This window comes from Gracilinanus agilis, chromosome 4 (genome assembly GCF_016433145.1).
Source record: "Gracilinanus agilis isolate LMUSP501 chromosome 4, AgileGrace, whole genome shotgun sequence".
NCBI classification, from domain to species: domain Eukaryota; kingdom Metazoa; phylum Chordata; class Mammalia; order Didelphimorphia; family Didelphidae; genus Gracilinanus; species Gracilinanus agilis.
The window spans coordinates 164,910,460-164,937,955 of record NC_058133.1 but is presented as its reverse complement, the minus strand read 5'-3'; the positions used below and the strand labels follow the sequence as shown (position 1 = coordinate 164,937,955).

Genomic DNA, 27,496 nt, shown 5'->3' with positions numbered 1-27,496 from the left:
TGGCCAGTCTGACCCCGAGGCATCTCCAGCCAAGGGTTTATATAGAAAGGTTTGGGGAAGGGGGCTGGTGCGTACAAAATTATCAAGGTAGTGTCAGGGACAGATGGTCAGGAAGCATATGGGGAGGGGGTTTCAGGGTCAGGGGTCAGCAAACATTTGGGGGGTTTCAGGATTAGGGGTCAGGAAGCACTAGATCAAACATTCATAAAAAGAGGTAAATATGCATCGGGTTAATAAAACATTCCCACGGAGGTAGATCAGGATAATAAACATTCCGGAGGTAGATCAGGGTAATAAACATTCCCAGGAAGGGCAGTAAACATTTCTCAAGGAGGTGTTAAGATAGCTTTAGCTGGGAAACATTTTTAGGTTTGTCAAGGGGGGGAGGTGAGGGAACAGAAAATATTTGGGGCTGTAGTTTTGATTTTTGGGCTTATCAGGTCAAATTCAGGTGGAAGCATGTTTTTGGGTTTTACATAAACCTAATAAAGAATAAAGAACATTGGCAGATTTGGGGGATTCTTCTGGATATGGCACATTGGACGACTATAGGTAATTAATTATCATTAACAATTCAGAATTAAGTAAATATAGAACAATATGAATAATTAATAAAACAGATCAGACACAAAGCTGGTAACCAGTATAGAATATTACAGATACAGTACAGGTGATTGGTAACTGATCAACAATACAGATTCTGCTACTCTTGAAACTACAAGTTTTGCATTTAATGTTTACCTAGTGGTAACTGGTGAGAAATGCAAGATTTCAGATTATGAGAGTCTTAATCTTATAACTAACCTCTATTTGTCTCTGTTCCTTATTTGTCAAATGAGGACACACTGGAGAAGGGAACAGCAAATTACTCTAGTATCTTTGCTTAGAAAACTTGTCCATGGGGTCAAGAAGTGTTGGACGTTACTAAAAAAGTCTGAACAATATCAATAAGAAAGTTGAGGATCATTGCCTGACCAAACCAATCAGTCTCTTAAATCACAATAGTAATACACTGACCTTTAGAGTTTACCTTACAGCCACTGTCGGCAACCTTTTTGGCCCACGGAGCCATAAACTCCCGGGGAAGGAGGAGGATGGAGGCGGAAGGCGCTGGAATATGGGGCCCAGAGTGGGGGGGGGGCGCTGAAGGGCCCCCTGGGGCACATCCTGGGGCTCTGCACCGACTGGCTCTTTGGGAGGTGGAGCCAGATATGGCTCGAGAGCCATATGTTGCCGACCCTGCCTTACAGCAGTCATCTTTGTGGAAAAGGGGCAGGCTTGTCAGGGACAAAGGTGAAAAAAAGAGTAAACTCCCAATTTCCTATAGCCCAGAAACCCTGGGGGTAGACAGGGGAACTGGATTTAAAGTGTGGCAAAATGCTCTGTTAGCTCAGATGAAGCCCTTTAGGCATCTTAAGAGAGCTGGGCCACTATGCTTTATTGAAGGGATAAAGCTTACCTGGTCTTGGTTTTCTATGCTGCCCCTCAGTTTAGTCAGACCTAAGCAAGGAGAATGTATGTGAGAAGAGCCTCTTCCCAACCTCTCCCCAGCCTTCTTTGCTGAATTACTCATGTAATGGCCAGTTATGGGAACTTGATGATATTTTTTAAATTTAAATTTTTTAAATTTTAAATTGGAGATAATTAATAAAAGGAAAACACTAACTTTTAAAGAGATTCTGCCTTAGGCTTTTTTTTTTAACATTTTTTCTTTCCAGATTTCTTTTTTCCTTTTTAATTTAGAATATTTTTTCTGATTTATTTTATTTTATTTTTTAGAAAAAATTTTTTCCATGGTTCCATGATTCATGTTCTTACTCTCTACCCCCCCCCCCCCAGTCGAAGCACATTTCTACTGTTTTTTTCATGTGTCATCGATCAAGACCTATTTCCATATTATTGATAGTTGTATTAGGGTGGTCCTTTAGTCTTTAGAACCCAAATCATGTCCGCGTCAATCCATGTGTTCAAGCATTTGTTTTTCTTCTGTGTTTCTACTCCTGTACTTCTTCCTCTGAATGTGGGTAGTGTTCTTTTCCATAAATCCCTCAGAGCTGTCCTGGGTCATTGCATTGTTGCTGGTACAGAAGCCCATTACATTCGATTTTACCACAGTATGTCAGTCTCTGTGTACAATGTTCTTCTGGCTCTGCTCCTTTCGCTCTGCATCAGTTCCTGGAGGTCTTTCCAGTTCACATGGAATTCCTCTAGTTCAGGGGTCAGCAACGTATGGCTCTTTCTGCAGGAGCCATAAAGTCAATTTTTTTTTCAGGCCCTGTTACAGGAGCGCGCACTGTGAGCACTGTACAGCTCCCACGAAATTACATTTTAAAAAATGTGGCGTTTATGGGTCTCACGGCCAAAAAGGTTGCCGACCCCTGCTCCAATTCATTATTCCTTTGAGCACAGTAGTATTCCATCACCAACAGATACCACAATTTGTTCAACCATTCCCTGACTGAAGGACATACCCTCGTTTTCCAGTTTTTTTGCCACCACAAAGAGCGCGGCTTTAAATGTTTTTGTACAAGTCTTTTTCCCTATGATCTTTTTGGGGTACAAACCTAGCAATGATATGGCTGGATCAAAAGGCAGGCAATCTTTTAGCACTCTTTGGGCATAGTTCCAAATTGCCATCCAGAATGGTTGGATCAATTCACAACTCCACCAGCAGTGCATTAATGTCCCAATTTGGCCACATCCCCTCCAACATTCATTACTCTCCCCTTCTTTCATTTTAGCCAATCTGCTAGGTGTGAGGTGATACCTCAGAGTTGTTTTGCTTTGCATTTCTTTAATTATTAGAGATTTAGAACATTTTCTCATGTGCTTATTGATAGTTTTGATTTCTTTATCTGAAAATTGCCTATTCATGTCCCTTGCCCATTTATCGATTGGGGAATGACTTGTTTTTTTGTACAATTGATTTAGCTCCTTGTATATTTGAGTAATTAGACCTTTGTCAGAGTTTTTTGTTATCAAGATTTTTTTTTCCCAGTTTGTGGGTTTGTTTTTAATCCTGCCACTTTGCTAAATTTGTTATTCATCTTTATTAGTATTTTTGGTTGATTCTCTTGGCTTTTCTATGTATACTGTCATCTGCAATGAGTGATAGTTTTGTTTCCTTATTGCCTATTGTAATTTCTTCAAATTTATTTCTGCTCTTATTGCTATAGCTAGCATTTCTAGTACAATATTAAATAGTAGTGGTGACAAGGTCCATCTCTGATTCACCCCCTGATTCTATCAGGAATGCTTCTAATTTATCTCTTATCATTAATGCTTGCTGATAATTTTAGATAGATGCCATTTATCATTTTAAGGAGAGCTTTTATTACAACATTTTTAAATGTTTTTATTTTTATTTTTACTTTTTAAAAAAACCTTTCCTACCATCTTAGAATCTATCCTAAATACTTTTCTAAAGCAGAAGAGTTGTTATGCCTAGGCAACGGTTTATGTGCTTTGCTTAGGGTTACACAACTAGGATGTATATTAAGCCAGATTTAACCTCAGAACCTCCTGTCTTTGGACCTGGTTCTCTAGTCACTGAGCCACCTATCTGCCCATCTAATGTTTTGTAAGGGATGAGTGTTGTATTTTGTCAAAGACTTTTTCTGCATCTATTGAGATAATCATATGTTTTCTGTTGGTTTTATTACTGATATAGTCAATTATGCTGGTAATTTGCCTAATATTGAAACATCCCTGAATTCCTTGTATAAAACCCACCTGGTCATGGCAAGTGATGCTTGTGTATTTTGCTTTAATATTCTTGCTAGTATTTTTTTTTAATATTTTTGTATCAATATTCATCAGAGGGATTGGTCTATAGTTTTCTTTTTCTTTTTTAACTCTTCATGGTTTTGGCATTAGTACTATATTTGTGTTATGAAAGGAATTTGGAAGAATTTCTTCTTTCCCTATTTTTCCATATTGTCTATGTAGTTTTGGAGCTAATTGTTCTTTGAATGTTTGGTAGAATTCACTTGTGAATCCATATGGCCTTGAGCCTTTTACTTAGGGAATTCTTTGATGGCTTATTCAAATTTTTTTTCTGTGATGGGGTTGTTTAAGTATTCTCTTTCCTCTTTTTTTAACCTGGGCAGTTTATAGTTGCATAAATATTCTTCTATTTCACTTAGGTTATCAGATTTATTGACATACAGTTATGAAAAATAACTCAAAATAATTGCTTTAATTTCTTCACTGATGGTGATTTCACCTTTTTATTTTTGATACTAGTAATTTGGTTTTCTTCTTTCTTTCTTAAAAAATCATACCTATTTAGTGCCATACCTATCAAACTACCAAAAAACTTTTTTACTGAATTAGAAAAAACTATAGCAAATTTCATCTGGCCAAGGAATTCTAAAAGTATCTCTCTCAACCCTTGCTTTCTCTATTTTGGTGACTGTAGTGAGGTAATGAATAGTTTAAAAAAAAAGATATTGTTTGGGGATTTTAGGATTAGAGTAACTGGAGGGAGATGACATTGAGCCTACTGAAAAAAGAGAAGATCCTGTGATTTGGGGGAACTTGAGCTGGGCTCCCAGAAAGTTTTCTCTACTCTCTCTGAATTTCCTTCCACAGACATTATAGTATTCCTTTCAGCATGATAGTATTCTATCACCAACAGATACCAAAATTTGTTCTGCCAATCCCCAATCGAAGGGCATCCCTTCATTTTCAATTCATCAATTTTTATGAAAGTGCCATACAAAAATATATTCCTTTCTATGCCCATTCTTTTTTCTCCAGAGGTCTGTCATATCTAACTTCTTTAAAATTCTATTTGTCTTTTCAATTTCTTATCTGCTTCTAAGAGGAAAATGTTGAGGTCTTCCACTAGTATAGTTTTAATGTCTATTCTATGTCTTGTTTGGATATAAATACTTCCTTTATCCATGGCTTTGACAGATAAACCATTCCATGCTTATGGTTTCATCCTTTTCATGTATACGTTTTGAATTTACTTTGATATATGATGTGAGGTGTTGGTCTATGCCTAATTTCTGCCATTCTGTTTTCTTGTTTTCTCAGTAGGTTTTGTAGAATAGTGAGTTCTTCTTTCTTCAAAATACTTCCATTATAGACCATTATGGCACTTCCAGAAGTAGTCTCCCTAGTATCTATTCTATGGGGAACTGCATCAGCAGCACTATTTGTGTACTTTTAGTGACTGGACTCACTAGGCAGTTCCTAATTATAGATTGTCATTTTCATGTTGTTTCTTAGAAGATGAATTATTTTAGGCCAAGATCTGTACCTTTGCCTGTCTTTTTATCACTGGGATTCAGCACAGTACAGATTCTGGCACATAGTAAGCACTTCAAAATGCTGACTGACAAGCAGTTTTAGTGGAATGATGAGGTCAGAAGTCAGATTACCGAGCATTAGACTCAATGATTTTTTTTCCCTAGAAGTTGACCCAAGAAGAAGAGGCATATCAGAAAGTAACTCTTGCAGGGACTATGGAGATTAGGATCAAGAGAGGGTATTTTTTTTTTACTATTAATTTTTTTTTTTTTTACTAAATAGGAGACTTGGGTATTTTTCTTATGTAGCAGAGAAAGAACCAGTGTTCTGAGACTTGAAGGAGATCAGAGAAGCCAGGAAGTAGAGGTGAAGAGGGAGACATTCCAGGTTTGGGAGACAGCTAGAGAAACAGCACAGAATCAGCACTGTATGCAAAGAACCAGGCCAGGGACATTGGTCATAGAGCATTCTGAGGGGAGAAAAGCATAGGAAGACTAGAAGGGGGCTCAGGTTGTGCAGGTCTTTAAGTGCCAAACAAAGAAAGTTATGTGTATCTTAGAGGTAATTCAGAACCCCTGGAGTTTGCTGAGTAGCAGGATGCCATAGTCAGACTTGTACTTTAGGTAAAGCACTTTGGCAACTGGGTGGAGCATTGGATGGAATAATGATGAAGACTGGAGGCAGAGAGACCAATCAGAAGGTCACAGTCATAGTCTAGGCCTGAACCTGGCAGTGGGAGGGAGAAAATAGGGGCTATATGAGATTGAGCAAAGAAAAATCCAGTTTTGGGTCATAGATGTAAAGCTAGCTCAAATAGACTGAATGCCTTAGGAGTCAGTCAGTTTCTCCCATTTTATAGAGAATGAAACTAAGGACTAGAAAAATTGTGACTTGCCTAAAGTAACACACACAGAGCTACATTCTGAACTCAGCTCCTCTGATATTAAATCTAACACTTTTATCTCTGTAAGAATTTATAAAAAAAAGATCCAATTAAAAGTTTTCAAACATCAGCCACACCTAAGTCATTATACTAGCTGCTGAGGTGGGATAAGGTAAAATTCCTGACTTCACAAAGCTTTTGTGGGATAAAACATAGGTATAGAAATGACCTTAACACAATGTAGTTTGCAGTGCATGGGTAGGTTTTTATATACTTAGTTGAATCCTTATCCAACACCCATTTACACTGAGAAATTGGGTTCCTCAGAGTAAAGCTGGCTATTTTTTCCCTCAGGGTTCTAAGTTACTCCTGAGGGTTTTTTTTAAAACCCTTACCTTCTGTCTTGGAGTCAATACTGTGTATTGGCTCCAAGGCAGAAGAGTGGTAAAGGTAGGCAATGGGGGTCAAGTGACTTGCCCAGGGTCACACGGCTGGGAAGTGTCTGAGGCCCGATTTGAACCTAGGAACTCCTGTCTCTAGGCCTGGCTCTCAATCCACTGAGCTACCCAGCTGCCCCCCCCGGGTTGTATTCTTTAGAAAAATTTCTCATGAGTCTCCACCTGTACGCTTTTCACTATGAATATTTTTGTTATTTATTAGTCAGTCAGACAATTAGTTTTTAGAAAAGGGTATTTATTAAGGTGGTACAATAAGAATTGCTACAAATATCCCCTCAAATATTTCTGGAGTCCTCTACCACAAATACATACTATGTTTAGGGGAAAGTGATTCCAAGCTTAGAGAATATATACAAGAAAGAGGTGACTCACAGGTCCTGCAAGTCCTTTTGCTATAGTCCTCAATATGGTTCCCTTTATGCAACATATATTTGTTCCAGTGTGTGTGTGTGTGTGTGTGTGTGTGTGTCTGTGTTTTTTTCCTTTTTCTGTTCTCTTTAAAGAGTCTCAAATCTGTGTAGTTTGTCCTTGGTTCCCAATGATTTCGTTGCCATTGACTATTCCAGGAACCCTGCTAGGATGCTAATGGGAAAGTAATGAGAAGATGGCAAGTCTAACATCTTTGAATTTGAAAGGTCCTTCTCAGATCAAAGTAGAGAAGTATATCCAGGCTGAGGCCAATGTTCCTCCTAAGCAATTTCTTCTTAGAGATTTCTCTCTGTTCTCTCTGCTGCTAGATACTTCAATCCTTGGTTCCAACTAGCCTTCTCATTTTCTGCAGGCCCCAGAGGATGTGACCAATACCATCACCAATTCCAACAGACTTTCTGTCATATCTAGGGAGGTATCTAGACCTTATTAACATCTAGAGCAGTGGTTCCCCAAACTTTTTTGGCCTACTGCCCCCTTTCCAGAAAAAAATATTACTTAGTGCCCCTGGAAATTAATTTTTAAAAAATTTTAATAGAAATTAATAGGAAAGATAAATGCACCCATGGCAATCACTGCCTCCCTGGATCGCTGCAATACCCACTAGGGGGCGGTGGCGCCCACTTTGGGAATCACTGATCTAGAGAATAATCAAGATATATTCTCATCTGATAATACAATAGGATGTAGCATCTTCACATTTAATTTAAATGAGATGGGGTGGTTTGACTATTTTGCCTTCTTTCCCCACTTAACCTTGCCATAATGGAGTAGTAAGCCTATAGAGAGAGTTATGTGGCACAGGGGACAGAATGCTGGACTTGGAGTTAGGAAGACTCTTCCTGAGTTCGATCTGGCCTTATATTCTTACTAGGTGTATATAACCCTGGCGAACTCACTTAAATCTGTTTGCCTCAGTTCCTCATTTGTAAAATGAACTGGAGAAGGAAATAGCAAACCATCCTAGGATTTTTGCCAAGAAAAACCTCAGTTAGGTTCAGAAAGTGTTGGAAGTGGCTGAAACAATTGTACAAGAGCAACTACCAAAAAAAGAAGTCAATATATATCATAGGTTTTGAGAGATGACATCTGGATAGGTTATTCAATCAATTTTTATTAAGTGGCTACTTCATGCAAAGCACTATGGTGAATGCTTGGTAATACACAGAGATTAGATAATACAGAATTCTTGCCATCACGGAACTTATAGCTTACTAATGGAAGGCTGCTAGGAAGACTTCATGGAGAATGTCTGTCACTGACTCAGAAGTATATAGGTATAGTCAGTCAGTCCTATGAATCTGATTCCTGCCCAGAAATACAGAGGTCTGTAGGGGATCTAGGGGATCTAGGGGAATAGGACAGGGACATGGAGGGAATTGTGCAACCAATATCTAGAAATAAAGTAATTTTGTGACTTGGGCATATACAAAAGGCCTTGTGACACAGAGACAGATGGGAAATCATGTAAAAATAGAAGGTTTATGTCTGTCTAAACTATGGTGAGGGAAAAATCAGCTCTGGTTTTACTCTTCTCACCAGGTTATTTGTGGTCAAGGACACCTCCCTCACTGACCCTGAGGTCCCAGCAGCCTTGAGGATAATTCAATTATTCTAACAGTATTAATTGCCTGTGGGCTACATCTGGGGGAAGAGGTTCTCTCAGCCTTTTTTCTGTTAGATCTAGCATGAGTAGAAGCAGGAGAAAGGATAGCTTTTTCCTTTGGTCAGTCATGCAGATCATGGATGGAGGGTCCTGGTTCTTTTCAGAGTGCTGATTTCTTTTCCATCAGGGACTGAATAATCTGAGGGATGGGGTTGGGGGCAGTAGTCAGTCCAGGTGTGCATGTTTTTTATTCCTGGAGGTTGTCTGCGCCTGTTGACTTCATTCTTCTTAGCTTGGCCCTCTTCAGCTTGTCCCTTGTCCCCAGTGAACCTGATGCCCAGTGTCCACAATAGGATCCCAAGGAGGAGAAGCCCTTTCCACAGGAGCATCCATTTCATGGGGCAGGAAAACATATTCACAGGCTCTACTGGGTTAGAACAAAGACATAAGGCACATGGGATGTGAAATGATTGGGATTGTTTGGGATGATGGGTGGGAATTAATCTGGACAACCTCCTCCCAAGAGATTGGGCAGATTCCCATGATGCCAGCCCACTCAGTGGAGTTTTTAGGTATAGATAGGGTCAGTGTTGATGTCACTTGAAGGGCACTGAGGGTTAATGATAAAACCATTCTGGCTTCTCTGTGCTACTCTCAATCATGATGTGTGAGATTTGTGGGTGGGCCCTCTCTAAAGTAGGTCAGAAACATTCCCCTGACACCTAGTATGCTCTGCTGCTCCCCAAACCCCATTGGTCACTTTCTACTCTAGGAAAGAACAGAAAGTTCAGATTTCTCCATTTCACTGGAATGGCCTCCAAAGGGAACAGGGATATGAGAGAGGGAATTTCTCTTCCAGTTCCAGTGAAAATTTAGGAATGACTTCCTCCCACCTCACTCCCACCTCAGAAATCCATCACTCCTACCCTTTGAAGCTTTGTTTGAAGCATAGGTGTCCCTCAGAGCACAGACATTTCTCAGATTTATGGTGATATTTCTTTGATCCACAGGATTGCTGACCAAGCAGGTGAGTGAAGAATTAGATTGATTCCTTGGTAAGGACAAACTCAGGGTTCTGGAGTTGGAAGACACCTCTGATATTTCTGTCTTCTCCAGTGTGCTCAGGAGGTTCCAACCTCTCCAGGTCACTGTTACAGCTGTCCTAGGCTCTGAGACCCTGCAATCCAGGGTAATATTGCACCAGAATGATGTGAGGCACTGTGACTGGATATGGATTTGGGGAACAGGAATGGGGTCTAGGATGAAAGGAAAAGAAGAGAAATTAGGGCAGGAGGCATGGAATCTCAGAAGTCTTCACTCATGCTGCTAGTCATCTTTCATAAGATGCCATCTTTCACAGGAGGAACAAAGCCTCAGATTGTACTTACAGATTTAGATGAAGAACCACCAATTGGGGCAGCTGGGTAGCTCAGTGGATTGAGAGCTAGGCCTAGAGGCAGGAGGTCCTAGGTTCAAATCTAGCCTCAGACATTTCCAGCTATGTGACTCTGGGCAAGTCACTTAACTCCCATTGCCTAGCCTTTACTCTTCTTCTGCCTTGGAGCCAAGACATTGCATTGATTCTAAGACAGAAGACAGTTTAAAAAAAAAAAAAAAGAGCCACCAATTGTAAGGGAAATTTGTCCCCCGGGGAAAAGAATCAACTGGACCTTCCAATTAAAACTGTAAATTCATGTTGTGAAAAAATATAAATAATTAAGAGAAATGTAGTTGAATAATTAGAAAATTAATTATTAACTTGGATTCTATGCTTCTTTTTTTTTTTTAACGCTTATCTTCCATCTTGGAGTCAATACTGTTTATTGGCTCCAAGGCAGAAGAGTGATAAGGGTAGGCAATGGGGGTCAAGTGACTTGCCCAGGGTCACAAAGCTGGGAAGTGTCTGAGGCCAGATTTGAACCTAAGACCACCTGTCTCTAGACCTGACTCTCAATCCACTGAGCTACTCAGCTGCCCCCTGGTTCTATGCTTCTGAAAGAGCACACATGTTAAATTCTTGCTCCTCAGTTTTGATGTTTTGAAGCAAATCGCTGGGTAGTCTTATCCTAGTTAGAGCTCTAATAAGCACTATGCATGCCATTTTTTCCAAAGGAGAAGGTGGGGGCCAAAGAAGAGAAGAAATTCATTCATCTGGCCAAGGAATTCTAAAAGTATCTCTCTTTTGGTGACTGTAGTGAGGTAATGAATAGTTTTTTTAAAAAAAATATATTGTTTTGGGATTTTAGGATTAGAATAACTGGAGGGAGATGACATTGAGCTTACTGAAAAAAGAGAAGATCCTGTGATTTGGGGGAACTTGAGAGCTGGGCTCCCAGAAAGTTTTCTCTACTCTCTCTGAATTTCCTTCCACAGACATTGGCTTGGGCAATAAAAAGAGGTTAAGGAGTTTGAAAGGAAAGAGGTGGGGTGAGTATCTTCTTATTTCTGTGGGTGAAGATGGCATCTGAGTCTGTTGGCTGCAATATGGCCCTCCCTTGGGAAGGGAGAAGGGGAGAAGCATCAGCAGATGCAGGAAGCCATCAAAGCTGTGATGTTTAGCATAGCTAGTTACCAGCTCTGACAATCCAGCTCAGCAGGTTGTCAGGAGGATGGAAATTCCACACTCAGTTTACCCTATGTGATTCTTTTTACAGTGACATTCACTTGCATTGAAACTATTGCAATCAGCATCCTTATTCAGCCCCAGGGAGACACAAAAAAACAATACGGGTTCATGGCAAGAACAACCATAGTCACAGACTACCCACTATCCCAAAATAAACCCCTAAACAAACCCCCATAGTAGAAACTTTCCCTAGAATCAGCCTAGCAAAAAACCAGCAGTTAGTGAGTTAATGCAAGTTTCTAAATTCTCCAGCAAGAATGTACCTGGCCTTGATTTGTTCCCAAACTCCCACAGACCAAGGAAACAGTGAAACACAAGGAAAACAGGACAATGACAAATTAGCACAGAATCCCCCTTCCAGAACTGCATTCTTATAGACCCAATAGCAGAAAGAACAGCAAACATACTTTTTAAAAAAATAGTGAAAAACGAAAGAATATAATGGGAGCAAAATTCGGATCAGACTGATATTATTGTATCTTATTTGATGTGATCAACTACTATAACTATCTCCTTGATTGATGATAGGTATGAATAGCATAACATAACAATATGCATGATTTAATTAGTTAAAATATAATTAACTATTATGCTTAGCTAGGAAATGATGTACTTGTACCTTACAGATGGCTGAAAATAATAAGTTCCAATTAAGCCATTCCATAATGAATAATTCTTGACAAGCTTGCTCCTTTGTTTAACCACAGTAAAATAATTAGTAAATGCCAATCATATATGTTTCAAAAGTTAATATGTGATTTTGAATGCATGGGAAAATCAAAACCTGTATGAGATCATAAAGAAAAAAGGGTATAAAAATAAAAATCAGCAGATGGCAATAGAGAACAGCCTCTGCAATTCCACTTGCATTCTGGCTCATTTTCATTTCATTTTCGCCACGCCATCCCACCTCCAGAGACCTTCCCAAGCGAAGAGTGGGCTCTTTGCAAGCAGAGGTAGAGAGAAAAGGAGCAGATGAAAAATGTGAAGAAAAAGAAGAGGACAATGAGAAGAGGGGAAGGGGAGAAAAATTAGTTGTAGCAGCATCAGCAGGAGAAAGAAAAGTAGTAGCAGCAGAAGTAGCTAACAAAGGAGAGCAACAAAATGGTATAGAAATAGAGACTGGAAGACTGCAGAAGCAGAGAGGGAAATACAAGCAGAGTGTGTTTGGGGCTTGGGTCTGGGTCTCCCAGGCCTTGATGCATTTGTGTAAAGAGCTATAAAATCAGTATTGGCTACTGAGAAGTCTGATGAAAAGTTTTACTGGGTTGTAAAAGTTACTGGATTCATAATTATTATGAACAATAGGACAATTCTGCCCTACCCTGCTCTTCTCTGCTCTTAAAGGAACAGGCAGACAAGAAAGTTAGCCTGAGGGAAAAAGAGGTGCTTTAAGAGATGCAAACAAACTGTAGACAGTCAATGATTCATGGCAAAGCCTTTCTTTATGGTATTTGAGGAAGGAAAGATTTCAAGATGGAGAGAGATCATCCCTATCTTTTGGGAAGTCCTAGAGTGAGGACTACTTTGAGGTAAAATATCAAAACAGGTAAAGGAATCTAGGGTGAACCAGGTGAGAACTCTTTAGGGTTTATGGGATTTAAAGCTGAAAGGGACCTAAGAGACCACTTGGTCTAACCTTGTCCAACCTGGTCCAACATATAATAATCACTATTATTTGTATATCTCTCACTCTCTACTAAGCACTCTATAATGATCATCTCATTGGGCATATAGGGAGGTCAGTGGATTGGAGAGCTAAGCCTTGGAGATGGTGTTCCTGGATTCACATATGGCTTCAGATATTTCCTAATTATGTGACTCTGGGCAACTCACTGAACACTAATGGCCTATCTCTTATCTCTCTTCTGCCTTGCAACTGGTACAGAATATTGATTCTAAAACAGAACATGAGAATTAAATAAAAACATCTCATGTGGTTCTTAGAAGAATCATGGGAAGTTGGGTCTATTATTACCCCCATTTTACAGATGAGGAAACTGTGGCAAATGGAGGCTAAGTGATTCCTATAGCCACACAGTTAGTAAAGCATTTTATTTGAATTTAGATCTTTCTGACTACTGGCCTATCCACTGTGCCACCAGCTATCCAAGGGAAAAAATAGGAATAAATAAAGAAATGGAGGCCAAGGAAAATGAACTAATTTTTCCCAAAGTCACACAAGTAGTCAGTTGCAAAGCTGGGACAGAAACTGAGGCCTCTTGACCAGAACTTGTTTTTTTTTTCCAAAGTGCAGAGTGGGTGACAGTACATGGAGACTTCCTAGAAGAGGGAATTTTTGAGAAACTTGAGATGAATCCTTGGAAGTAGCCCCAGGGAATCATGATTGAGGAGTGAACCATCCCTACTCAGAGCAGCTGTAACATGAGGGCTCCCTAGGAATAGTGGGAAGGGAAGGGCTGAGGGGCTTTGTACAGCTCAAACCCCAGGTAAAAAGTATGATCTACAGCTCTCGGCTCTTCTCCTAAGCTCAGTGCTAGGATCTGCTGCTACACACACATCCCTGAGACACGATGGTAAAAGTTGGAGTCAACAAATATGGTTGGCCATATTGGCATCTGGTGACCAGGGCTGCATTCACCTCAGGCAGAGTGGACACCATGGCAAGTTGTGGACTGATGAGCATGGTGCCTCCCCAAACATCATCCCTGATGCTCCTGGTGCTGCTCAGACTACAGATGGCCTTCTGTGTTTCTACTCCCATGTATCTGTTACAGTTCTGTCCTGCCACCTAGAGAAACCTGCCAAATATAATGATAATAAGAAGGTGGTAAAGCATGCTTCAGAGGGAACCCAAGATGGGTATCTTGGACTATACAGAGGACCAGATTGTATTCTGTGACTTTAACAGTGTCACCGATGCTACACTCTTCTACCTTTGATGCGGGAACTGGTATTGCCAAGCTTGTTTCGGTAAGACAATGAAAATGGTGATAAAAAAAAAAAAACAAACAGCCATGTGCTAGACCTCATGGTCTATATGACCTCCAGTGATTAAAGTGGAAAGCCATGGATCTTTATTCCCATTCAAAAAAAATATTTCCAACATGGGGGAGCCCACATCCTTAACTTGTGTCCCTGTACTAGGGATCCTGTGCCCCACTGACATCCTTGCCCCAAAATCCTATATTATCCATCATCAATAAAGTCACCATGTTCGGTCCTAGGTGGAACAGTGGATAGAGTGCTGGGCCTGAAGTCAGGAAGACTCATCTTCCTGAGTTCAAATCTGGCATCAGGCACTTGCTAGCTATGTGACCCTGAGCAAGTCTCAATGCTTTTTGCCTCAGTTTTCTCATTTGTAAAATGAACTGGAGAAGGAAATGGCAAACTACTTCAGTATCTTTGACAAGAAAAACCCAAATGGGACCACAAAGGGCCAGATGCAACTGAAAAATGATTAAAGTACAACGAAAATATTCAGCGCAAAAAAAAAAAAAAAGTGTGACCGACAACACTGATGTAACCTTGACTGGTTTTTATTTGGGGGAGTGCAAAACTTTGGTATTTGTCTCAGGAGCCTGAAAACATTGAGAACTCTGGAATGTTTGATCTGGAAAGAGCCTTAATGGGAAATTGAAAGTGGTATTGGAGTAGCTGAAGGGCCAGTGAGAGGAAGAAAGGTTAGACTTGTGCAGTTTTGGCTCTAGAGGGCAGAATTAGAAGCTTTAGGTAGAAGCTACAGTAGGCCAGCAGAGGGCAGTATAGTATTTATTGGGTGGCAGGCACTGTGCTGAGCAATATATAATTATTCCATTTGGTCTTCACAACAGCCCTGGGAGGGTGGTGCTATTATTATCCCCATTTTACAAACGAGGAAACTGAGGCATACAGAAGTCTAAGTGACTTGCCTAGGGTCACATAACTAAGAAATGTCTGAGGTCAGATTAGAAATCAGCTCTCTCTGACTTTCAAGTCCAGAATTCTGTCCACTGTGCCACCTAGTTACCAAAAAATAATAAAAAAAACTGGCTTCTAAGAAACTTTCCAAAAGAGCTGTCCGAATGTAGTTTGTGCTACCTTGGGGGGAGTCAGGGTGTGGCGTGAGTTCCATGGTGAGGGAAGTTTTCCAGCTGAGGCTGAGTAACCACTTGTCTGGAATGCTATGGAAGGGACTCCCTTGATGACTTCTGAAGTCCCTTCCGACTCGGGGGTGCTATGATTCTGTTTTTTCTAGCCTCGGACTCATCTTCTTTCCTAGACTACAGGCCTAAAAAGTAGTCGAGAATATAGTCCTTGGGCAAGTGGGCACCTGCTCATCATAAATACACATAAAATGGATCAGAGCCATAGTCTTCCTGACCCACAGCTCCACTGGCTCCCACTTGTAAATGTATACAATTATTTGTGTGTTTCTTGCTCCATTTCCTCATGCTCAATTCTTAGGTCAAAAGCTCCATGTCAAAGGGGAGAATTGCTAAGCAGCCTGTATAGTTTACCTCACCTGTCCCAACTTCTTTGTACATAAATATGTTGCATATATATTATATGTATATATATGTATAATTTTTGTACATCCTTTTCATCTCCAAAATAAAAGCCAATTTACCTATATTTAAAGTCATATTTACCATAGACGGAGAGGACAAAGGTCTGAATGATGAACACTCCAGAAATGAAGATGATCCGAACTTCGTAGAGTCCACTGTCCTTGGGAGTCAGCTTCCTTATGATGAGGGAGGAGTCCTCCAGGACCTCCAGCCTCCCCTTGTATCTGTCCAAAGGACTGTACCAAAGAAAAGAGGAGGCCCCAGGTTTAAGGGAGAGGAGCTGAAGCTGCTCAGATTTAAACCTCCATTCGATCTCTTGGATTTCTGTCTCCAAGGAGACATTCAAGGGGAACAGGATGGATCCCCCAACAATCCCATCCACTGTGTGGTGAGAGTCCTTGGCTTCTTTCTTCTGAGTGCCTGTGTTAGAAGACAAGAGTCTGAATTCAGGAGGGATTCATTCTTCCAACAACCGTCTACTAAAGCTCTTATTATGTGCAAAGCAGGTGCTAGGCAGAGGGAATCTACAAAGATAAATAAAACATGGTTCCTGGCCTCCTAGGGTTGATCATGTAGAAGACCACTATTATTTATAGTAATAATAGCTAGCATTTATATAGAACAGTGATTCCCAAAGTGGGCACCACCGCCCCCTGGTGGGTGCTGCAGTGATCCAGGAAAGCGGTGATGGCCACAGGTGCATTTATCTTTCCTATTAATTGCTATTAAAATTAAAAAAAATAATTTCCAGGGGTGCTAAGTAATATTTTTTCTGGAAAGGGGGTGGTAGGGCAAAAAAGTTTGGGAACCACTGAATAGAACATTAAGGTTTGCAAAGAACTTTATAGATACTCTCATTGTATCCTCATAACAACCCTGAGAGGAAGGTAAAATTATTATCCCCATTATGCAAATGGGGAAACTGAGTCACAGAGAGGTAAGTGACTTGTCCAGGGTCAGACATCTCATAAATGTCTGAAGTAGGATTTTAACTTGGGCAAGATTTCCTGACTCTAGCACTCTGTTGGACCACTTAGTTGCTTAATGGACATAACACATAGACTGGTACACAATTTATTTAAATTCACAGTATCATAAGATCACAGATTTAGATGTAGAAGGGAACTTAGAGATTACTTGGTTTAATCACCGTATTTTACAGATGAGGAAATGGAATAGAAAAGTGACTTGCCCCAAGGCACAGAATAGTTATCCAATTTGTAAGTGAACTCAGGTCCTAGAGCTCAAAGTCCAGCTCTCCTTCCTCTACATACCAACTGCCTCTCATGGCTTATGATGCCAGTAATTGATGGATCTTTGTCCTTATTGATATAGGCATTCCTATATAGGTACTCTACTGCTAGAGACCATTGAGTCTTCCCCTTTCTCATCCTGGGCAATTCTTGTCTATCTTATCTATACCTATATCTTTTATCTATATCTATACCACTTTACCTTCCATCTTAGAATCAATACTAAGTATTGGTTCTAAGACAAAAGAGTGGTAAGGACTACACAATGGGAGTTAAGTGCCTTGCCCAGGGTCATACAGCTAGGAAATGTCTGGGGTCAGATTTGAACCCAGGACTGTTTCCAGACCTGGCTGTCTATTCACTGAGCCACATAGCTGTCCCCTGTGTCCCATTTTTCTTGATCCCATTTGGAGTTTTCTTGGCAAAGCTACTAGGGTAGTTTGTCATTTCTTTTTCTAGCTCATTTTACAGATGAGTAAATTGAGGCAAATAGGTTTAAGTGACTTGCTCAGGGTTGGACAGCTAGTAAGTGGCTGAGGCCAGATTTGAACTCAGGAAGATAAGTCTTCTTGATTCCAGGTTCATCACTCTATCCACTGCACCTCCTATTTGTCTGATTCCTCTCTATGTCCTCCACAGAAGATCACTCAACACACCCCAAATCTTCTTGTAGATCTTTTGATATTCTATGAGTAACTGTGCAGGCTCAGAATTATTCTTGATATAGTCCTGGTCCAATTCTTTCCCCAGTCATTCAATTTCCTTTATTCCCCTTTTTCTACACCTAAGTCATGACTGTTGATATGCAGGGTGTTCCAAAAGACATGGTGCAATAGGTCTTTATTGATGACACATGTTAAAACCAGTGGAAATGCGTGTCAGCTATGGGGGGTGGGAGGGTTGGAGGGGTTAAGGGGAAAGTAAGAACATGAATCATGTAACCATGGAAATTTTTTCTAAAAAATAAAATAAAAAAAAGGCATCTCAAAAAAGAATGAATGGGGTATTTAGGCAGTTTGTTGAAGCTGACATCTGGCCTTAGAGTTAGGAATTTGAAGTCTTGCCTCTTACATAAACTAGCCATGTGGCTCAGTGTCCCAGGCAGCTCTCTAAGACCAAAAGTTACAGAGCAGGTGATCCTTTTTTGGGTGGGGTAGATGAAGTTCCTCCCTGGGAATCCTTACATTGATAAAATAACAAATTTTATTAAATTAGAAAGTATGAGTAGAAAACCAGGGATTAGATAAGTTATGTTCTCATAGCTAATAAATATAAGTAGAGAGCAGATTATGGGCAGGTGGATGATTCAGTAGATAGAGCGTGAGTCCTGGAGTCAGGGGGATTCATCATCCTGATTCCAAATCTGGCCTCAGAAATTTTCTGTGTGACCAAGAGCAAGCCAGTTTACCCTGTTTGCCTCAGTTTCCCTATTTATAAAGTGAGCTGGAAAAGGAAATGGCAAACTACTCTGTTATCTTTGCCATGAAAACCGTGAATGGACTCACAAAAAATTGGACACAATTGAAACAACAGGGAAATCAGAGATGGACATTCTTCAAGAAGGAGATACCTTAATAATAACAATGAAATACATGTTTGGATTGCACCTATGATTTCCTTGGCATAGGGAATGACCCATGATTGGTACATACTCTGCAACCTTACACAGCTGCTTGGGGTACTGGGAGGGTAAGTGACTTGCCCTGTGCTATATCCAGGATATATTGGAGGCAGGACTGAGAGCTTTCTGACTCCATGGCTAACCCTTACACCAAGCTAACTTTCAGTAGCTGGCATTTACATAGCACTTTGAGGGTTGCAATGCACTTTCTGAATGTAGCCCTTGCTTCCAAATTATCTCTTTCATCTCTGTGCTAAACCAAGAGTCCAGGAAGTCTCTATACAATGAGATTTTGTGGCTAGACAAATAGAACAGATAATGTCAAACAGACCACTGGAAGTGAGACTACCCCATCATCTCAAAAGAATTAAAAACAATTTACTTAAAATTTTTTGGTGTCTTTTGTTTTTACATCATAATTTCCCTCAATATCCTTTTCCCTTCCTCTCTTAGATAATCATCTCATATAATGACCAATACTTTTAAAGGCAAAAGAAGAAAAAAAAACAGCACTCAGTGATCAATACATTGAAAAGTCTGACTATGTGCAATGTACAACACTTGTGGACCTCTTATATTTGCAAAAGGATAGGATGGGAGTGTCTTCTCATCTCTTCTTTTGAGCCAGGCTTATTCTTTGTAATTTTGCAACATTCACTTTTGATTTTTCTTGGGTGGTTGTTAATTGTTTACACTGTAGTTATTTCATCTATTATTTTCTCTGCTCTGCTTAATTCACACTATCAATTCATGGAGAGTTTTCTAAGATTCTCTTTGTTCATATTTGTCTTTCTTGCAGCACAATCATGTTTTTTTTTTTTAAAACCCTTACCTTCCGTCTTGGAATCAATATTGGGCATTAAGTGCTAAGCAATGGGGGTTAAGTGACTTGCCCAGGGTCACATAGCTAGAAAGTGTCTGAGGCCAGATTTGACTCTGGGCCTGACTCTCAATCCACTGAGTCATCCAGCTGCCCTCCCCAATAATGTTCTAACAAATTCCCTTGCCATAATTTGTTCAGTCATATCCAACTCTTCATGATTCCATTTGAAGCTTTCTTGGAAAAATATTGGAGTAGTTTTACATTTTCATTTCAAACTTATTTTATAGATGAAGAAACTGAGGTAAACTAGGGTGATGTGACTTGTTCAGGTTTACCCAGTTTAGTAAGAATCTGAGGTCACATTTGAACTCAAGAAGACGATTCCAGGCCTACCACTCTATCCATTGTACTGCTCCTTAACAACGACCACCACCACCACCACCACCACCACCACCACCACCACCACCACCACCACCACCACCACCACCATAATTTGTTTGGTCATTCCCCAATCAATAGTTGTCTACTTTACTTCCATTCCTCCCCCCCCTTTTTTGTTATTACTAAAATGCTGCTATAAATATTTTGATTTATACAGGGACTTTCTTTTTATGAACAGCCTTCAAGAAGAATAAGCTTAGTAATGGTATCTCTGGTTTAGCTGCATATGGACATTTTAGTCACTTTATTTCCTTAATTTCAAATTGCTTTCCAAAGCAGTTGCACTAATTTATAGTACTAGTGTGCCTATCTTCCCAAATGCCTTCAACATTGATTAGTCCATTTTTGTCATCTTCAATTTTCTGGGTGTGAGGTAAAACTTCAGGGTTGTTACATATAGCTAGAGTCATAGTGCATAGAGCTTTGGACTTGGGGTCAGAAGTCTTGAGTTAAAATCTGGCCTGTGCCCCTGGGTAAGTCACTGAACATTTCTCTGCCTTGTTTTCCTCATCTGTAAAATGGGAATAATAGCACCTACCTCCCAGAGGGTTATAAACATAAAATGCTTCACAAACCTGAAGAGGGGAAGGGAACAAACATTTGTTGTTTTATTTTCTGTATAATTTCTCATTATTATTAATGATTTGAAACATTCTTTTTTGTGGTTGTCAATTAGGTTGCAATTTTTCTTTAGGAATATTAATATCTTATTCATATCCCTTGATCATTAATTTATTAAGGAATAGCTCTTGGTTTTATATATATTATATGTGCATATATACTCACATACCACCCCACATATATAGTGGTTCAATCTTTTCACTCTTTATGACCCTTTTTGGTGTTGGCTAAGATACTGGAGTGGTTTATTGTTTCCTTCTCTAGTTCATATGACAGATAAGGAAACTTAGGTAAATAGGGTGCCCAGGGTCACACAGCTGATAAATTAAGTGTCTGAGGCCAGATTTGGAAGATGAGTCTTCCTGAGCAAGCTCAGCCCTCTGCCCACTGTGCCACCTGGCTGTCCCCCTCATCTCCTGCCCTCCTATGTACACACATGCACACACACACAATCTGTTAGTTATGTATTATGATCTATTGTTTACATGTCTTAGATGCCAAACCCTTATCAGAGAAATTTGATATAAGGGGTGTTTCCCTCTCACTTAACTGTTTCCCTTCTTATTCTGGATGTATTAATTACATTTATTTAGATCACCACATTTTTCTAAGGAAAAGTTTTCCCCCAGCTTTTTGAAATATCTCTGATTCATTCTTTCCGTTATAATTTTTGTCCTGATCCGAATTACCCTTTCCCTGAATTATTTCATGGCCTCCTAATTGTTCAGAGTCCACATTCATCTCTCCAAGTCATTGGGAAGCATTGTGAAGAGCAGCTACCTCTGGGGTCCAAGCATCTTTCTCACGCTTCTTGTCTCTGTGTCCATAAGTGTATCCCTTAACCTCTATCAGCTTCAGCTTCCTCTTCTGGGACATGTGGAATTTGGGCTAGAGGATCTCTGAGGTCTCTTTAAGTTCTAGATTTATGATAGTAATCTCACAGGACTGTAACTGGCAATTAGGTGAGTGCAATGAATAGAGTGCTGGCTCTGGGATCAGGAAGACCTGAATTCAAAACCAGCCTTAGACACTTACTGGTTATATGACTCTGGAGAAGTATTTAATCTTGGTTCCCTCAGTTTCTCATCAGTAAAATAAGCTGAAGAAGGAAATGGCAAAGCACTCAAGTATCTTTGCCAAATAAGACTCCAAATGGGTTCATGAAGAAAGTTGGACATGGCTGAAAAATGACTCAACAACAACAATAAAAACAATCTCACATAAATGCCATTCTCAGGTTAATATTCCTAAAAGACTGTTTGCTGTTGAAACTTAGAGCTGATGCCAAGGTGGGCACCATTTTCCTCTCCCATTTGAGCCCATGGAGCACTTAGAAGGACCTGATAGAGTTAGTTTCATTTGGGTTTTCCATACCTCCTCCCTTTCATCCCAGAACATCTTCCTGCCTTCAGCCTTACTGCCAACACCTCCTCTCCCTTTTCCGTCTTATCTCCCTCTATTCCTGCCTGAGGGGAGGCAGAATCATTCATTCACAGGTGTGTGTTCACACTTATTTTACCCTCAGTGCCTGGCACTAGTATAGGAGACAGTATAAATAGTAATGTTGTTTTTCATCTTTTAATTTTGAACCAGTGACATCATGGGGTGACGTCTTGACTTGCACAAAAATTGGATTTAAGTGAGGCAAAGTTGCAGAAAGTTCTTATCCTCACTCTCTCTTCCAGAGTCATCCAGGGTCAACGACAAGAAAAAAGTCAAGCTGATTGGTTGGTGATGGCCCGGGATGCAGTGAGTGACTTTGATGTCTTTGATGTCTGACCAAACTCTAAATGCTCCACAGTCAGAATCTGCTTCAGCTGCCTACATGGCCATCGGAACAAATTAATCTCATCCGCCCATTCTGCTGGAGGAAGTCTTCACACGTATTGGGTAGATATTCCCCTAATTCAGTGATGGGTTTGAGGTCTGTTGGTTACCCTCATCATGGTTTAGCTCATTTGCCAAAACAATTTTACCAGAATGTGACCACTGTGCATGCTACAGCTTCTTGGAACTCCAGTTGGGAACCAAATGAAAGGTAGACACAAAAGGTGGACGAGCAGCCCTGAAATGGGCTTCACAAGCCCTCACAGCAGAGGTGCTAGTCGTCCTCCAAAACCCCTTACTCCCCTATAGTGATGTTGTGGAAAGTGGAAGTCCTATATTTGATAACAGTCCTATATCTGATTCATAACACAGATAGAGGATCAATATAGGTTTATATGAATAATATTTTCCAACTAACAAATGGTCAGAGGACATGAAAAAGTAGTTTGCTCTCAACCAAAATTTCTAAAAAATTTAAAATGAAAACAACTCTTAGGTTTTACCAACACCTATCAGGAAGCATTTTCTAAATTTTTATTTTACAAATAAGGAAATAGTGGTTTAGATAGGTTAAGAGATTTTCTGGCTATAAAGCTATTAAGTCAGAGTTGGAAATTTTGCCAGTATTATTTAGTTTCTAAATATAGGATTAACTTTCCTTCTTCTTTCCCCATGTATAAATGCAGATTTTGAACCTTGGACTTCATCCCCCATAAGTCCCTTAGTTTTCCCAAAATTCTGTTTAATCTCTCCTGCACCTCCACGTTTGCACGGTCACATTATTGTTTTATATTTGGCTGTAACTCTTCCCCTCTTTCTCTCTTTTGTTCCTGGGATCGGATTGGTTAGTAACCTTTTAGTTAGGTCTGTTAGTTTATTATTAATAAAATATTCATAAATATAATATTTAGTATTTTGCATATTAATTTTAATCTCCACACCCACCCCAACTTTTTTATTTTCAACCTTTTTTATATCCAACACAGAGTTTTGTCCAGAAAGGGTCAATCTGCTGTGTTGACTATTGTTACTGATTCATCTATTCCTACTTCAAGTGAGGAAGCAGCTAGGTAGTTTATAGAGTGCTGGGATAGAGTAGATCCTGCATAGGTAACTGGATAGAGTCCTGGGCCTGGAGTCAGGAAGACCAGAGTTCAAATCTGACCTCAGATGCTTACTAGCCATATGATCCTGGGCAATTACTTAACCGCTATTCGTCTTAATTCAGTGGACAAGGAAATGCAAACCCTTCTAGTATCTTTGTCAAGAAAACTCCATGGACAGCATTTGGCATGCTATGGTCCATGAGGTCATGAAGAGGTGGACATGACTGAATGCCTGAACAACAATAGTGCAGGCATTGCTTTTCACAAGTTTAATACTATTTACTATATATGTTAAAATTATTTCCTTCCAACTATACCCCAATAGAAATGAAAGAATCAGACCTTTGGGGATGTCAGAGTTTAGAGACGCCATATGCTCACCTACCTAGTCTGCCTGTCCCCGCTTATGGCCAACCCCATAGTCTCCGCAGTGGAGTAATGAAAGGTAAGATCCCTTGCAGATTGGGAGGTCACACAGATCTCCTTTTGTCCCCTAAATTCTAGGATACTTTGGAGAAAGAAGAGAATGATCCAGAGAAGAGGAGAAGGAAGAGAAAGGAAGGAGAAGGGAGAAGAGAGCAAGAGAAAGGAAGAAGAAGAAAAAGAGAAGGGGAAAGGAAAAAAAAGGGAAGGGTTTTTATATTTAGGAAAAGTGAAGGATGTGGTTTTATTTTGCTAGAGGAGAAGCAGTGGGTGACTAAAGTTAGTACAGTGTTATGAAAAGAGCCAAAGATTTTGGAGTGAGAGGACAAGTTTGAGTGCAGGTACCCTCACCACCCATATGATGTTGGGCAAATTATTCATTCTCTTGTCAACTTAATTTTCTCATTGAGGAGATTGGAGTAGATGAATCCTTTTTAAAAATTTTATCTTATTTTTTAAAAAACCAAACCCTTAATTTCCAGATTAGAATAGATTCTAAGTATCAATTCTAAGGCAGAAGAGGACATTGAGTGACTTGCCTAGGATCACATAGCTAGGAAGTATTTGAGACCAGATTTGAACCTTGGACCTCATGCCTTCAGGCATAAGGTGAATCCTTAAAGACCTTCTAACTCTAAGTCTTGTGATTGTAAAGATTACTTGCTCTGTCTTAAACATGTTCAGCCTTTTCCTTGTCCTCCCCACCATCTTCTCGAAAACATGGTCAGGTCTTTTCAATTCTAAAAAAAGTCTTCTTTTGATTTTTCTATCCATTCCATTTCTTGTCTTATTTCTGTTATCTCCTTTGCTGTACATTAATAGATACTGCCTTTACACAATATCTCTCTTCTACTAATCCCCCACTCCTCTCTCTCTTCCTGAATGACTTTTAGTCCAGCTTCTCTTTCCACCACTGGACCCAACTTGCTTCTTCAAAGTAAAGTTCAGAATAATTGTCATATTCAATGGCTACTTTAAAAATTCTCTTTTTCCTTGATCAGGAGTATCTCTGCTCATTGTTCTAAATCAGAAGAGGACACAAGAAGATGAGATACTTTGGGACTAAGGACCTGCGTGGGGAAGAATACCAAATTTTACTGATTCACTCACCTTTTTGGGATTGAAGAAACAGGAGAAGAAGTTGGAGAATTCTCCTCATCCTGAGCACTGGGAACTTTTCCCTCTTTAGTAAAATTGGAATTATAGAAGCACAAGGCTATTTGGGTATACAGGGTAAGGGGGAAGAATGGGTGATCGAGAAAGGAAATGCGACAGTATTTTATTGGTCAGTTCCGAGTAGAAGGAAATGTCACCTACTCTCAGACCTATAGAAAATGTGAGATGTATTTCTATAACCACTTCCTCCAATTTCATAGATTCTCATAATTAGAAAAGACCTAAGAGGTCATCTAGTTCCACTCATGCTTAAACAAAAATCCCCTCTGTGATATATCTAACAAGGGACCATCTATATGTTGCTTTAACTTATCTAGAGACAAGGAACTCACTACCTACCAAATCATTCTATTCTATATTTGGACATTTTGGGGATATTTTTGCTTATAACTGGCCCTTTCAGGCCTCCTCTGTGATTAAAGAGAAATCCTTATCAGGGAAGGCCACCACATGTAAATGGACAAAGTACTTGAAATCTCTGCAAAAAAGAGACCATCAGGGGGCAACTGGGTGGCTCAGTGGATTGAAAACCAGCCCTAGAGATGAGAGGTCCTAGGTTCAAATCTGACCTCAGACACTTCCTGGCTGTGACCCTGGGCAATTTAACCCCCATTGCCTAGCCCTTACTACTTTTCTACCTTTGAACCAATACATAGAATTGATTCTGAGATGGAAGGTAAGGATTTAAACAAAACAAAACAAACAAACAAACAAAAACCAGAGACCATCATACTTGTAATATTGATTTGTTTTAAGGAAATTTAGTAAATTTAGGGGAAATAAACAGATTGGTAAATTGGTATGTGTTAAGGGACTGATATGCGCTGGCTGAGATTTTTTTAAAATTAAAAGTGGACTGTAACTCTAAGTAATCATATCTTCTCTTTCTTCTTTGATTCTTTTTCATCCCAATCTGCCTTCCAAGGGAAACAAAACCACCAAATGTAAAATGTTTTCCCACTATGGAGCAATTGTTCCTAGATGGATATAGAATCCTATGTGGTGCAGTGGATAGAATGCTGGGCCTAGAGTCAGGAAATCTCATCATTTTGAGTTCAAATCTGATCTTGGACACTTACTATCTATGTAACTCTAGACAAATCACTTAACCCTGTTTCCCACAGTTTCCTCATCTGTCCAATGAGCTGGAGAAGGAAATGGTAAACCACTCCAGTATCTTTTCCAAGAAAATCCCAAATGGTTAAATATATAGAGGACTTTGTCAGATTTCTAAGAATAAGAGCCAATCCCCAAATTATAAATGGGAAAAAGAAATGAACAGTTTTCAGATGAAGAAATCAAAGCCACATATAGGTATATGAAAAAAATACTTAAAATCACTACTGATTAGAAGAACAGAAACCAAAACAATTCTGAGATATCATATGACATCTATCAGATTGGCTAAAATGACAAAAAGGCAAAATGACAAATGTTAGAAGGGATGTAGAAAAATGAGGCTACTAATGTGGAATTGTCAACTCATCTAACCATTTTGGAGAGCAATCTGAAATAATACCCAGAAAGTTCTGAAGCCATGTATACCCTTAGGCCCACCGATACTTTTGCTAGGTCTATTTCCCAAAGAGATAAGGGAAGAAGGAAAAGAACCTTTATGTTCCAAGATATTTATAACAGTTCTCTTTGTGATGGTAAGGAACTGGAAATTTGGGGGATGTTGATTAATTGGGGAATGGCTAGACAAATTGTGGTATGTGATTATGATGGAATATTAAGTAAGAAATGATGAGCAGGTTAATTAGAAAAAAACTTGGAAACATCTACATAAAGCAATGAAGAGTGAAATGAATAGAACCAAGAGAACATTATATACAGCTATAGAATTAATATTTGAAGAATAATTTGCAAACGTGTGCCTCCAGAGAATGAATTGAAAAACTGAAATGTGAAAGACACTATCTATATCTATATATTCTTTTTTGTCAGTTGAAACCTTCTGTGGTACAGGGAAGGGAGAAAGGAGATGAGATAACTGGGAATAAATTCTGTTAAATAAACGAACAAACAAATAAATAAAAAAACAAATGGGTTCATGAAAGGTCAGGCACAAATAAATGACTGAAGAATGACAATAATAGCATAAATAGCAACAACAAACTCTAAAGTTCAGAATCAGCCTCTGGCTGCTATTAGATCAAACCTAGAGTATCTAGTTTCTGATATCCCTAGACCCTAGGGCACAGAGCAGATCACCTCTTACGTCCATTCTGGTCTAAGCATATGATTCAAGTTAGAAGAGAATAAAATCTTTAAAAAAAGAAGGAAAAAATAGAAGAAAGGGCAAAGTTAAGCAGAGCTTAGGATGTTAAGGGACAAGACATATCAATGCTGCCCTGGATTTGCCTTGTACTTGCTTTGGCTATTATGTTTATTCCCATGCTTTTATTTTGCTCCAGGTTTTTAAGTCTATCA

General features: G+C 39.6%; 1 protein-coding gene across 1 annotated transcript; it reads right to left on the bottom strand.

Annotated features, from left to right (window-relative positions):
* Positions 1 to 8,769: 8,769 nt before the first annotated feature.
* LOC123246078 (SLAM family member 8-like) lies at positions 8,770 to 27,290 on the bottom strand. The gene is made up of 5 exons (XM_044675026.1): positions 27,285 to 27,290; positions 24,998 to 25,070; positions 15,854 to 16,192; positions 9,562 to 9,891; positions 8,770 to 9,059 (listed from the first exon to the last, which is right to left on the bottom strand). Exons 1-5 carry the CDS (start codon positions 27,288 to 27,290, stop codon positions 8,770 to 8,772), a joined length of 1,038 nt encoding a protein of 345 aa, XP_044530961.1.
* Between the last annotated feature and the right edge of the window lie 206 nt (positions 27,291 to 27,496).